Source organism: Parambassis ranga, chromosome 6 (assembly GCF_900634625.1).
Source record: "Parambassis ranga chromosome 6, fParRan2.1, whole genome shotgun sequence".
Lineage (NCBI taxonomy): Eukaryota > Metazoa > Chordata > Actinopteri > Ambassidae > Parambassis > Parambassis ranga.
Genome location: NC_041027.1, coordinates 15,338,721 through 15,352,446, shown reverse-complemented (window position 1 = coordinate 15,352,446; position 13,726 = coordinate 15,338,721). Strand labels below are relative to the sequence as shown.

The 13,726-nt window shown below is 51.3% G+C and overlaps 1 protein-coding gene across 2 annotated transcripts; it reads left to right on the top strand.

The window, feature by feature from the left end:
- The first annotated feature begins 935 nt into the window (after positions 1 to 935).
- Positions 936 to 13,380, top strand: col1a1b (collagen, type I, alpha 1b). Of its 2 annotated transcripts, XM_028407634.1 has the most exons (50): positions 936 to 1,165; positions 2,281 to 2,475; positions 2,988 to 3,013; positions 3,104 to 3,139; positions 3,540 to 3,632; positions 3,941 to 4,009; positions 4,083 to 4,127; positions 4,234 to 4,287; positions 4,458 to 4,511; positions 4,589 to 4,642; positions 4,764 to 4,817; positions 4,890 to 4,943; positions 5,033 to 5,077; positions 5,165 to 5,218; positions 5,309 to 5,353; positions 5,461 to 5,514; positions 6,130 to 6,228; positions 6,305 to 6,349; positions 6,436 to 6,534; positions 6,628 to 6,681; positions 6,768 to 6,875; positions 7,006 to 7,059; positions 7,145 to 7,243; positions 7,322 to 7,375; positions 7,462 to 7,560; positions 7,644 to 7,697; positions 7,778 to 7,831; positions 7,916 to 7,969; positions 8,059 to 8,112; positions 8,201 to 8,245; positions 8,328 to 8,426; positions 8,775 to 8,882; positions 8,955 to 9,062; positions 9,182 to 9,235; positions 9,319 to 9,372; positions 9,472 to 9,579; positions 9,665 to 9,718; positions 9,795 to 9,848; positions 9,935 to 10,096; positions 10,174 to 10,281; positions 10,361 to 10,468; positions 10,547 to 10,600; positions 10,694 to 10,801; positions 10,889 to 11,050; positions 11,136 to 11,189; positions 11,303 to 11,410; positions 11,487 to 11,769; positions 11,852 to 12,042; positions 12,136 to 12,378; positions 12,459 to 13,380. In XM_028407634.1, exons 1-50 carry the CDS (start codon positions 1,084 to 1,086, stop codon positions 12,603 to 12,605), a joined length of 4,353 nt encoding a protein of 1,450 aa, XP_028263435.1. In that variant the 5' UTR covers positions 936 to 1,083; the 3' UTR covers positions 12,606 to 13,380. The 2 variants fall into 2 exon arrangements, with proteins under 2 accessions (XP_028263435.1, XP_028263436.1); XM_028407635.1 differs by lacking the exons at positions 9,665 to 9,718; positions 9,795 to 9,848; positions 9,935 to 10,096; ... (4 more) ...; positions 10,889 to 11,050; positions 11,136 to 11,189.
- The last annotated feature ends 346 nt before the right edge of the window (positions 13,381 to 13,726 follow it).

Below are 13,726 nucleotides of genomic sequence, written 5' to 3'. Positions count from 1 at the left end.
CGACATGTATGTGCGTGTGCAGGAAAGGTCAGGCTTGGCCTCACTGTTGTAGAAGCTGCAACGTGTCCACAGTTTCACCAGACGGCTTTGAGGATCTGCCAGGTTTTCTTCCCACTGCTCCCTCCCTCCTCTTCCTCAGACATCACCACTAATGTGCCTGCAGTTAGCTGGGCTAGCTGCACATGAAGTGTTGGGGTAATGGGGGGGGGGGGGGGGTAAATATTACCATATTTATTCACTTTATTTTAATAATAACTTGGCAGTAGCTGGATGTGTGTCAGGTTATTTAAACAATGCTGGTGTTTATCTGCAGGTGCTTGATACTCAGGAGGCCCAAACAGTCCGCAGTGTGAACAGATTTACTTTCCTTGGTGTGTGTGTGTGTGTGTGTGTGTGTGTGTGTGTGTGTGTGTGTGTGTGTGTGAGGGCCAGAAGTGCTTCATAAGCAGAACTGTTTACAATCATAAAGAGAAGCACACCTGATGCTTTCACCTCCGCCTGGTTTGCGCTTCGTGCGTAAATTACGCACGCTTGACTCCAGGTGACACCATATCTCCATCCGTCACTGAGCAAATGAACGTAAATAACTGAAGTCTAACCACCCTGCACAGCCTTAATAAAACAGGACGTACTCGTACCCTGTTCTCTTATTAAAATCCAGACCAGTAAAGACCTGCGGAGACGCAGAGCCTCGCGTCAGAAGACAAAAAGACAAAGTAAATCCGCTGAACGTCACGGAGCCGTGTGCGCGGCGCAGGCCGGTGTGTGAATGATGAGCCTCCTCATCATCCACGTTTGAGCTGAAACGTGAACTTGTTTGACATGGTTTAAGACGGCCCCCCTCTCTGCTGAAGGAGGGACTCCGTCCCCTGAACATGTTTAGTTCTCTGGTGCGCGCAGGACCTCCCCAAAACCTGCGGCATATAAAAGCCAAGCTAAGTCATTTGTTTAGGCAGTAGGGAGTTTCTGCTAGGGTCTGGATTGGAGTTACACACAGACCGGACCCTACCGTGTATGAGTGGCGTCTGAGGAGAAACAGAGGATTCCCTTGACACAAAGAATCTACATGTCTAATATTTAGACATGTTCAGCTTTGTGGATATTCGGTTAGCGCTGCTGCTCAGCGCAGCGGTGCTTCTGGCGAGAGGTCAAGGCGAGGAAGATAGTAAGTATCACTTTACACATTGATTTGAGTTATCTGGGACCTCAGGATGTTGATAGACCCAAAGGATGCTGAGCCGGGACTGGGACTGGCCGTCCTCTGGATACCTGCCTCCAGTGCGCGCAGATGGTGAAGGTTGTTACAGTCAGACGGTTTTTTTGGGGAGTTCTGCGGGCGGATAGGAGTTTATAGACCGGATCTCTTCTTTACTGTTTGCTCCTCGCACTGACGTGCAGATACACGCTCAGTGCGTCCTGCTGGAGCGCAGACCTGAGGGAGCAGCTGCGCCCTCTCTGATGCGCAGTGAGCACGTCTGGGTTCAGAGAGTTGAAGCGCAGGCAGAAAAAACCCAGTGATTCCATTTTATTGTTAGTGTCTCTGAAAGCAGCCTGCTCCTCCCTGGGCTTAACAAAGGCTCCCTCCAGCTCATTGCTTTGTTTTTTCATCAAAGGAGAACAGATTGGAGGTTAAGAGTTAATAAGTGAGAAGTTTTCAGCTGGTAAAAGTTTCCCCTGTGGTTCTTACACTCTAAATGAAGCCACTGGGGGGTTTTTCTCCCAGTTTGTATAAAACTGAGCTTAGTTTACCGAAAAAAGGTCACAGTGGAAAAATCTGACGTCGACAGTGAAAAGGTCTAGACATTAATTAATCACCATCCAGGAGAGGGCGCGGAAAGCCTCTGTTTGCGGGGTAACAGCGCCGCCTGGTGGCGAGAAGTAGAACCGTGCATCTATCCTCCAAAACCTCTGCCCTCCTGGGTGTGAGGCCCTGCCTCAGGTTCTGAGTCATGTCCCACTTTTCTTTTTTTGTTTTTGGAGAAAATCTGCCGGAACTGTTGTTTAATCTTCAGCTGGTAATCTGACAAACAGCCTGGATTATTATTGTAGTTCCCACAGACCTGTGTGGACGTTCTGCCACCAAACATGAGGACTGTAGCTCATTAACAGAACATGAATAATATTTATAGTTGGTGATGATTTTACTGAGCGTTCCTCCTCTTTTTCTGAGTTGAGCTGTTCCAGCACAGACCACACACACCTGCACGCTGTGTTTACTCATGTCAGACCTCACCAGTCATTTCTTATCACTGAACTCACCCTGATGTTGTCTTGTCTCAGTCACATTCGGCAGCTGCACATCAGAGGGACAGGTGTACAACGACAAGGATGTATGGAAACCAGAGCCCTGCCAGATCTGCGTCTGTGACAGCGGAACTGTTATGTGTGATGAGGTGATCTGTGAGGACACGACCGACTGCGCCGACCCCATCATCCCCGACGGAGAGTGCTGCCCCATCTGCCCCGACACAGATGGTACTTCCCACACCACTTCTGACCTTTAATTAGCTCTGTGGCGCCACCTAGTCCCCACCCTCTCCCTCACCTCTCCTCGCACCATTACTGGCCTCAAAATGGACCCCAGGCCCTCGGCCTCCCCCGGCCTCCCTCGGCCTCCCTCGGCCTCCCTCGGCCTCCCCCGGCCTCCCTCGGCCTCCCTCGGCCTGCACGCTTGCTTGCTTGAGGATTTTTATTAAAGAATCGCTTTGGATTATATTCCCACTTTTAATTTGCATTCTTTAAACATGGATTATACCTGATCTTTGGCGAAGTGTGGCAGTGAATGTGTAATTTCCCATCATGCCGTCCTGAGCAGTGCCCTGCAGGGTGCAGCAGGGTTAATAGCTGTCCCTGTCCTGACTCAGTTTATCAGCCATAATGTTAAAGTTAAATATATAAAGCTGCAGCCGTCTCCAGCCCGCTGAGCAGCATGCAGCATCTGAATGTGAATGAATGTTGTGTTAACAGTTGTTTTTCTTGGTTTGTAGGAGTCACACTTCCTGATACCAAAGAGGTAGTTTGTCTTTAATCATTCATCATTAATCTTTACATCACGTTTAATCCTCACACCTTAACCCGGCTCTACTCTTTGTCCATCTATCAGCCAATCCCAGGAGACGTTGGTGCCAAGGGAGACAGGGTAGGTTCCACAAACACATCTGTCTTCATTGTCACATCAGATGTTTTTGTAGGGACAGTCTCTGCCTCGGTCCCGAGTAGATTCTTAAGGCTAGTGTTTGGTTTTAGTCACATTCCACCAGCTAGCTGGGTAAAAATATAAACATGTGTACAGCTCTGCTGTTAGCCCGCCGTGAGCTGACCTGACTGCGGATTAATCTGCTGTATTGTCCATGAGCTTCAATAGTTAGGTCACAAGGTCAGTAGGTCACTGAGAGTTCGAAGCTCACATAAAGGAAATGATTAAGAACATCTCCTCTCACCTGGTTTTGTGAAGCCACAAACAGTGTGACAGGCTGTTTGGACTGATGAATAAAGCTCACCACTGACCCCTCACCGCGCCTCCCTGACTTTTCTGACAGGGTCTTCCTGGTCCCCCTGGCAATGATGGAATCCCCGGACAGCCTGGCCTCCCTGGCCCTCCTGGCCCCCCAGGTCCCCCTGGCCTTGGCGGAGTAAGTACCACCATGTCACGGAGGACACTACTCATTAAAAAGTTTTGTCTTAAGGCCTTGTCTGGGTTTATGTTATTTCTGCAGTCCAACATTAGGAACATGAGGCAGGGTGGGACTGTGTGTCTCAGACACATACAGCCGCCTGTCCTCAGGTTTACTGAACATCTGAGCAGTAGTGATTCCTTTAGGAAGTCTGATAAGACTCAGGAGAGTTCCTGTCCACAGGAAACACCCATGAGGAAATGAGGACACTTTTCAGTCGTGTCCCATGTGATGTAACATATTTGTCTCGTCTTCTGTCCTCACAGAACTTCTCTCCTCAAATGAGCTACGTTGATCACTCCAAATCCAGCGGCCCACCTGTCCCTGGCCCCATGGTATGAGGAGCTTTCTGTCAGAACATCAACAACATGTAACAGACTTCAATTTAACCCTTTTCTTTATCAACAGGGTCCTATGGGTTCTCGTGGTCCTCCTGGACCCTCTGGCTCCAGTGTAAGTATCTCCTTATCAGCTATGAGACGACATGCTCACATTGCTCCCCTTCTTCTGTCAGATCTGCGACAGTGTCTCTGAGATATTGTGTTGATGTGCTTTTCAGGGTCCTCAGGGTTTCACTGGACCCCCTGGAGAGCCTGGGGAGCCTGGAGCTGCTGTGAGTATACGCCATCTTCTGCTCAGACCACCTGCTGTGTGTGTGATGAGATGTGAGTGCATGTCCTCTTCCACATCTGTCTTCACACACAGCAGCTCAGCTAATAACTCTCACTTTAAATATGAAGATGCTCCCCCTGTGCTGACACTGTCATTAATGGGTGTTTTCAGGGTGCCATGGGTTCCCGTGGTCCTGCTGGTCCCCCCGGAAAGAACGGAGATGATGTAAGTGACTTTTTATTTCCATCCATGTGTGCTGATGCAGTCCAGTTGTTCACCTTCTCCCTGTGTGTCCTCCGCAGGGTGAGCCTGGCAAAGCTGGACGCCCCGGTGAGCGTGGAGCTGCTGGCCCTCAGGTGAGTGGTCCCTGCTGAGTGCAAAGGTCAGGAGGGGTCAACCACACTTACCTAATTGTGGGTAATTGTGGTCTTGAAAAATCCATGAGATGTTTTTGAAACCTTGTTTTCCCTCGTGCAGGGTGCTCGTGGATTCCCTGGAACCCCTGGACTCCCCGGCATCAAGGGACACAGAGTGAGTCTGGAGGATGAAGAGTTATTATGTTTTTGTTTTTTTGAGCGGTGACTCACTGGTTTTTGTCTGCAGGGATTCAGCGGTCTGGATGGAGCTAAGGGAGACGCTGGACCTGCCGGTCCTAAGGTAGAACCAGCAGAAAATCAGAAATTCCAAATCAATGATTCAGTTTGATCAGATGTTGGAAAATAACCTTCCTTTGTGTTTGTCCACAGGGAGAGGCCGGTGCCTCTGGTGAGAACGGCATCCCCGGAGCTATGGTGGGCATTTCTTCAGGGTTCGGTTCTATCTGATCCTATTAAAAGCTGCGTACCTGCTAACATTGTTCTGTTTCATGTCTCTTTCAGGGCGCTCGTGGTCTCCCTGGTGAGAGAGGCCGCCCTGGAGCTGCCGGCCCCTCTGTAAGCTCTCCTCCTCCTCCTCCTCTTCCTCCTCTCCCTGAATGTTTGATGGCAGATGTTTGATGTATGTGTCCCCTCTCTCCTCTGCAGGGTGCTCGTGGTAATGATGGAAACACCGGCGCCGCTGGTCCCCCTGTAAGTACCTGGTGCTGTTTTCCTGCAGGTTATTTATAGATTCACACAGTGTGGCATCAAACTGATGCTAAATATGGATGCTAACATTATCTGTGCTTTATTTTCAGGGACCTACCGGACCCGCTGGTCCCCCTGGATTCCCTGGTGGTGCTGGTGCTAAGGTGAGACACCCAGCAGGTTTGATATGTCATATCAGATCATATGGCCCTTAGATTACCAGATTATTAGTACAGCAGATCAGTGCAGCTCACCTGCCGTTAATAACTTCAGATAAGGACCAGAGGCTTATTTTAACCCTTCAGTCTCCTGACTGGCTGTGCCATCATCACATTAGAATCACAGGGGTCTGTGCCTGATGAGCACAGGGGTGGGTGGGTAACACACTCTGCCTTGTCAGCCATTAAACAGCAAGAAAACCGCACCAGGAGGCACACCTGTCAGCCACCAGATGGCACCAGTACACCTCCCACCCCATCAGTGAGGGTCAGCTTTAAAGTGTGGCTCATGTCTGAGTTATTTTTAGAAGCAGCAGTCAGTGATGACGGACACATCACTTCAGTGTCTGAGCCCCTGTTAGAGTCTGTATTTGTACTTCAAAGACTCCAGGCTGCATTGTTGTTTACCTCCTTTACACCAGCTGTGTGTGTCTGTGGTGTGAGCAGACGGAGGTGTTCAGTCATGTGTGCGTGTTGTGAAGCTGCTGTGTGTTTGTTTGTGAGCGATCACCGCAGCATTACAGGAGCAGATCTCTGAGATGTTATTTCTTCCCTCCACAGGGAGAGACTGGCCCTCAGGGAGGCCGCGGTTCTGATGGACCCCAGGGAGCCCGTGGTGAGCCCGGTAACCCAGGACCTGCTGGACCCGCTGGACCTGCTGTGAGTAGAAGCTGCACTATTGTACAGACTGTCACAGCTGCACATGTTTCAATGGTTTGTGTTGCTCCTTGAACAGGGTGCTCCTGGATCCGATGGTCAGGCTGGTGCTAAGGGCGCTACTGTAAGTGTCAAACCCCTCCCTCCTGTTTATTCCACTCGGTTCCTGCACAGGAAGTGTTGTTACACACCGACCTCTCCTTCCCACAGGGTTCTGCTGGTATTGCTGGTGCTCCTGGTTTCCCCGGTGCTCGTGGTCCTGCTGGAGCTCAGGGAGGTGCTGGTGCTCCTGGTCCCAAGGGTAACAATGTGAGTGCAGAGTGACGTGTGGAGTTTTGAGATTTTTGATATCAGAATGACCTGATTGGCACAAACATGAAATGTGTGTGCTCCTGCCCACAGGGTGACCCTGGTGCTCCTGGTCCTAAGGGAGAGGCTGGTGTCAAGGGAGAGCCTGTAAGTGCCATTGATGCTCAGCTGGTTCCTTCTGCATCCTGACCATTTAAGCCGGCTGCTTCAACTGACTTTTGTGTCTCCTTCAGGGCCCAGCTGGAATCCAGGGACTTCCTGGCCCCTCTGGTGAGGAGGGAAAGAGAGGACCTCGTGGAGAGCCTGGTGGTGCTGGACCCCGTGGACCCCCTGGAGAGCGTGTATGTTATGTTGTTCAAATGTTGGGCTCTGACTGTGTGTCAGAAACCTCCATGTCTTTTACGTATGTTAAATTCCCGGGGGGATTCGGACCTGCAGGTCGAGTAGTGACGGTGTGTGTCTGTCCTTCAGGGTGCTCCTGGTGCTCGTGGTTTCCCTGGTGCTGATGGAGCTGCTGGTGGAAAGGTGAGTCCGTCTGTCTACCCCACAATTCCCACAGCTTCTGTTTAACTAGAGAACCTGTGCCGACTCATCTCCACCTGTGTGACAGGGTGCCCCCGGTGAGCGTGGTGCCCCTGGACCAATGGGATCTCAGGGAGCCACCGGTGAGAGTGGAAGCCCTGGTGCTCCTGGCGCTCCTGGATCCAAGGTGAGTTTATGTGAGATGAAGCACAACAAAGACTCTGTTTGATCCTGGTGTGTCTGATATGTGGCCTGGTTTCTGCAGGGTGTGACTGGTAGCCCTGGTAGCCCCGGTCCTGATGGCAAAGCTGGACCTTCTGTGAGTACCGATGGTAGTTTTTGAATATTGGTGTGAGTCAGTGGGAGGAATGGAAGCTGTAAAGGATGTTCTCCATTGTTGTTTAGGGTGTTTCTGGACAAGATGGCCGCCCTGGACCTCCTGGCCCCTCTGGAGCCAGAGGACAGCCTGGTGTTATGGGATTCCCCGGACCTAAGGGACCTGGTGTGAGTTAGCAGACCTGTGCTCAGTGACAGTCAAACAGGAGTCTGTGCAGCAGGTGTAAGTGAGGACTGTTTCTTTTTGACAGGGTGATGCTGGAAAGCCCGGCGAGCGAGGCCCTGCTGGAGCTGTTGGTGCTGTTGTAAGTGAATATAAGATGCATATTTAAATATAAACTGCGTATAAAACATGACGATTGAACACTGATGTCTTTCTCCACAGGGTGCTCCTGGTAAAGATGGTGACGTTGGTGCCCCCGGACCTTCTGGTGTTGCTGTATGTATCCCACCTGCATTATTTTATGTCTTAACATTTCCATTTCAGGTGACATGACATGTGTCCTCTGTGCTCTCTGATCAGGGACCTGCTGGAGAGAAGGGAGAGCAGGGACCTGCTGGTCCTCCCGGATTTCAGGTGGGTGTCTGAGACTCCAGCAGCTTCTTTCTTCTTATTTCCAGCTGCTCGGCTCATCGCTGTTTGTTTAACATTGTATTCTTATGCAGGGTCTTCCCGGACCCCAAGGTGCTACTGGTGAGACTGGCAAGCCTGGTGAGCAGGTACGAATCCACCGGTAGATGTTTTGTTTTGCATCAATATTCTGTTTCCACATCATAGTAACCTCCTCCCTCCCCCTCTTCCTCTCAGGGTGTTCCTGGTGAGGCCGGACCTTTTGGCCCATCTGGACCCAGAGTGAGTATCTGATCTCATTTTTACCTTCTTTGGTAAACATAGCGTTAAAAAAAACCCTGATGTTTCCTCTTCTGTCCGTCAGGGTGACAGAGGATTCCCTGGTGAGCGTGGTGGTCCTGGTGCTGCTGGCCCTACTGGACCCCGTGGTGCCCCTGGCCCTGCTGGTAACGATGGAGCAAAGGTAGGTTAACAAAATGCAGAATGAATCCCTGTAAACCACAGACATGTGACACTGGATCAGATCTTAGTGTTTACATCCAGTCTGCTTCTGCACACCATCAAAAAGAAGAAACCAGACACAGATAATGTGATAAAACATGACTTCATTTAATTTAAATGATTCCTGTAGACGTTCTCGTACGTGCAGGATTTATTGAAGTGAAGGACAAACATGCTGAGGTCTCCAGCTGACATGAATTAGCCGACATGTTCAATATAATGAGCTGTGATATTGTTTCACATGTTATTATAATTTGTCCATTGTATTACTCCATGATTAACCCCCACTCATCTGTGTTAACCTCTGCAGGGAGAGCCCGGTGCTGGTGGTGCTCCCGGTGGTGTCGGTTCCCCCGGTATGCAGGGAATGCCCGGAGAGCGCGGAGCCGGTGGCCTGCCCGGTGCCAAAGGAGAGAGAGTGAGTGTGAAGGCAGCACGGCCGGCTGCAGGAGCCACCGATCATCTCCTATAACCTGCTGTCTCTTTTCAGGGAGACGCTGGTGCTAAGGGAGCTGATGGTGCCGCAGGCAAAGATGGCTCCCGCGGTATGACTGGTCCTATTGGAGTCCCTGGACCCCCCGGTGCTCAGGGTGAGAAGGTGAGATCAGGCAGATGCCCTCCACACAGGCTCATGATTCCTAACAGTCGGATGAAACAACCAAATGTCTGCTGAACCCGTTCTTCTTCCTCTTTCTCCTGCTCTTTCTCCTCTTTTAGGGTGAGGGTGGCCCTGTTGGAGTTGCTGGACCCACTGGACCTCGTGGTTCCCCTGTGAGTTCTGTGAAACAAACACAGTTTAATGTTCTATAACGAGCTGAAATCCCCTGACTGAGCTTTGACTGTGACTCCTGCAGGGCGAGCGTGGAGAGACTGGACCTTCTGGACCTGCTGGATTCGCTGGACCTCCTGTGAGTCCCTCCCTCTTTACATTAAATAAAGCACTCCAGTCTCACTGACCACAGAAGACCTTGTTCTGATGTTTGTGTCCTCTCGTCCTCTGACCTCAGGGTGCTGATGGTCAGCCTGGTGCCAAGGGAGAGACTGGTGACACCGGACCCAAAGGAGACGCTGGTGCTCCCGGACCTTCCGGACCTGTTGGAGCTGCTGGTCCTCAGGTAGGGCAGCTATAAATGGAGTGATGCGAAACCCATAGTTGTGTGTCAGTGTTTGTGTTTCAGTGTGAAATGTTTCTGTGCACAGGGACCCGCTGGACCCCCTGGATCCAAGGGTGCCCGTGGTGGTGCTGGATCCCCCGTAAGTATTCATGGCAGCTGAGACATGGGGACATAGTGATGGACACTGTTTGCATTCATTTTGTGTGTCTTCATAGGGTGCCACTGGTTTCCCCGGACCCGCCGGCAGAGTTGGCCCCCCTGGCCCTGCTGTAAGTGGCCCCCATGCACAGAATCATTGACTGAAGATCCTTAGACCTGTTCATGTGTTAAAGCATCATTGTGTGAAACATTTCAGGGAGCTGCTGGACCCCCTGGACCTGTCGGACCTGTCGGCAAAGATGGAGCCAGAGGAGGTCGTGGTGAGACTGGCCCTGCTGGTCGCCCTGGTGAGGCTGGTGCTGCTGGAGCTCCTGGAGCCCCCGGAGACAAGGGCTCTCCTGGTTCTGATGGAAGCCCCGTAAGTGGTGTTGTCCTGCTGTAGATGAACTGCTGCTGATGTAAATGAGGCTCTGACTTCTATGTGCTCCTCTGCAGGGAACTTCTGGTCTCCCAGGACCCCAAGGTATTGCTGGACAGCGTGGTATTGTAGGTCTCACTGGACAGCGTGGAGAGCGTGGTTTCCCTGGTCTGCCCGGACCCTCTGTGAGTGCCCAGGGTCCATTCTGCAGACTTTGTATGCATCCAGAATCCAGAGCATTGACCTTTTCCCTTGTGTATTCAGGGTGAGCCTGGAAAGCAGGGACCTTCTGGACTTGTTGGTGAGCGTGGACCTCCTGGACCTGCTGGACCCCCTGGACTGTCAGGTGCCCCTGGAGAGGCCGGTCGTGAGGTATGAGCTCTGTCTGGACCTCAGACATTCACAGTCACTGTCACGGGATAATGGCTGACTCCCACTGTTTTTCCACAGGGATCTACTGGTCACGATGGTGCCCCTGGTCGCGACGGAGCTTCTGGCCCCAAGGTACACCCCCCACCCCCATCCCCCCATCATACTGAAATATCTGGCCTTTTGCTTTAGTCTGTAGCTGACCTCACAGGTGACGTACTTCTTTAGGGAGACCGTGGTGAGACTGGTATGGCTGGACCCCCTGGACCTCCCGGTGCTCCTGGAGCTCCTGGTGCTTTTGGCCCATCTGGCAAGACTGGTGACCGTGGAGAGTCTGTAAGTCCCCCCTTTCAAGCCTGCCTTTAAAAACATAATTAAAAGCTAGTTACTGTGCAGAACTAAACCTCATCTTTTGGCCTTTAGGGTCCCGCTGGTCCAGCTGGTCCTTCTGGCCCCGCCGGTGCCCGTGGTTCTGCTGGCCCTGCTGGTGCCAAGGGAGACAGAGGAGAGGCTGGTGAGGCTGGAGACAGAGGCCACAAGGGACACAGAGGATTCACTGGCATGCAGGGTCTGCCCGGACCTGCTGTGAGTAACACGTGGACATCAGATATCTGCCGCCTGCTCCTGCAGTGCTCGACAAGCGATACTTAAAGTGGTTTTTCTCCTGTAGGGAACTGCTGGAGAGAGAGGACCTGCCGGTACCTCCGGCCCTGCTGGACCTAGAGTATGTGCAGCTGTTATATCACACATTCACCTTTTCTGGTATTAGTTGCAGAGATAAATGGACCTTTAGTTTGTCAGAGTGTGTTCAGTATTCATTCTGTCGTCACTCCACAGGGACCTGCTGGATCTTCTGGTGCCGCTGGTAAGGATGGTGTGAACGGCATGCCTGGACCCATTGGACCCCCTGGACCTCGTGGTCGCAATGGAGAGATGGGACCTGCTGTAAGTTGTGTTCTCGTCTTTATTTTTCTCACAAACCTTCAGACACATTTTTTGAACTCCCCATGTCTCTGAACAGGGTCCTCCTGGACCTCCCGGTCTCCCAGGACCTCCTGGATCTCCCGGCGGTGGATTCGACTTCATCAGCCAGCCTGTTCAGGAGAAGGCCCCCGATCCCCTGCGTGGAGGCCACTACCGCGCCGACGACCCCAACATGATGCGCGATCGTGACATGGAGGTCGACACCACCCTGAAGACCCTGACCCAGAGGGTGGAGAAAATCCGCAGCCCTGACGGTACCCAGAAGAGCCCTGCCCGCATGTGCCGCGACCTGAGGATGTGCCACCCTGAGTGGAAGAGCGGTGAGTGCGGGTCTGACAGAGGCTGCGGCCAAAGAGTCAGAGTGAGCTCAGCTTTAAACCGTCCTCTGTCCCTGCTTCACAGGCACGTACTGGGTGGACCCCAACCAGGGCTCTCCTCTGGACGCCATCCAGGTCCACTGCAACATGGAGACTGGTGAGACTTGCATCTCCCCCAGTGAGTCCAGCGTTCCCATGAAGAACTGGTACCTCAGCAAGAACATCAGAGAGAAGAAGCACGTCTGGTTCAGCGAGTCCATGACCGGTGGATTCCAGGTGAGAACGCAGACTAACCCTAATCCCAGAGCAGCGTGCGGTCACGCTGATACAACCTGTGACACTGTCCCTGCTCCTCCCTCTGTCCTGCAGTTCCAGTATGGCAGCAATGGAGCTGATCCCGAGGACGTCAGCATCCAGATGACCTTCATGCGCCTGATGTCCAACCAGGCCTCTCAGAACATCACATACCACTGCAAGAACAGCATCGCCTACATGGACTCCGCCACCGGCAACCTGAAGAAGGCCCTGCTGCTCCAGGGCTCCAACGACATCGAGATCAGAGCCGAGGGCAACAGCCGCTTCACATACACCGTCAGCGAGGATGGCTGCACGGTGAGTGCTCTCTGCAGGAGCCTGATCCTCCTCCTCGTGGTCTCGAGTGTTTTTTCTGACCTTTGTGTTTCCCTCCACAGTCACACACTGGCTCATGGGGCAAGACAGTCATCGACTACAAGACATCAAAAACATCTCGCCTGCCCATCATTGACATTGCTCCTATGGATGTTGGTGCACCTGATCAGGAATTTGGCGTCCAAGTCGGCCCTGTTTGCTTCTTGTAAAAATGAAAAAATATGGACATGACATTGTTGTTTTTTTTCTAGCAGTCATCTCTAAATCCTTTTTTTTCTATGCATTCAAAACTCATTCGGCTGCCATTGGTCCACACGCTTAAAAACCACTCTACTGAAGACGGTGTTTTTTCTAATCATGAGAAGTTCCTGGGACTGCTACTTCAACTGAACCCGACCACACGGACACTTTAAAAAGAATCCTTTGTTTCCACTGGCAACAAGAAAATAATATATACTTGTGTAAAAAAATCCCCCTGGAGATTGAAAGAGAAAACAAACATCCACACACAATGAAACACAGGTGACTTTTGCCATGTTCGAACGCTGCAGAAGGACATTGAAAACAACTAATGATATGTACCATGTCTCTGGTGTCAAATAAATTGTAAAAAGTGTGAAGTGTCTTCTTGTTCTAAATTCATCCACAGAGGAAGAAGCTCACCTTCATTGCAATATGTAGATGGCTACCTCATAACAAGAAGTCACCCACACACTCAAAGGTGCTAAACAGTGAGGTCCAGTTATTGTCATACTGTATAACCACTGCCGCTAATCCCTGCAGAACCTCTGGTGCTACTCCATTGACTGGCTGTCTTGTTGTCTATGCAGTGCAATTGTGTTCTTCTCTAGTGTTGGTTTTGATGACAGAGGCGACCCCTGCACATGTAATGCATGCGATCATGTCTCTGTTGGACTGTTTTCATCCTCCTGCCGTGTGTTCAGTGTTCTGTGTGTTCTTCACTAAACCAGACCGATCAGCACACTCTGCCCTGTTGTTGTTGATGTTTGTTGTTGAAGGTTTCTTAGAAAAGAATTTGCAGCAGACCCACTTTTCATGGTTTTAAAAGAGAGATTCTGTACTTATTTTGTACATGTATAATAAATCAAGATGTTTTTAATTATTTTTGGGTGCTGAAATAAAGCATGTGAAGTGGTCTACTCAGCGGCGGCGTGTTCACTGTCCCGTTGTGAAACTGCAGGATCTGACTTTAGAGCTGTGATCAGAGGAGTGATGACGAGTCTGCTCAGAAACCAGCTCTGACCCTGTGAGCAGTGAAAACAGGCCGGTGCAGCTGTTAGAGATCAGGCCACAGCAGGGACCCCTGGTG

What these genes read in the sequence shown, in the direction of transcription:
- col1a1b (XM_028407634.1), top strand. Translation starts at nt 1,084, where the DNA reads ATGTTCAGCTTTGTGGATATTCGGTTAGCGCTGCTGCTCAGCGCAGCG. An exon ending in ACGGAGCTTCTGGCCCCAAG is followed by an intron (nt 10,601 to 10,693) that starts GTACACCCCCCA and finishes GTACTTCTTTAG; the next exon opens with GGAGACCGTGGTGAGACTGG. An exon ending in CCGGCCCTGCTGGACCTAGA is followed by an intron (nt 11,190 to 11,302) that starts GTATGTGCAGCT and finishes GTCACTCCACAG; the next exon opens with GGACCTGCTGGATCTTCTGG.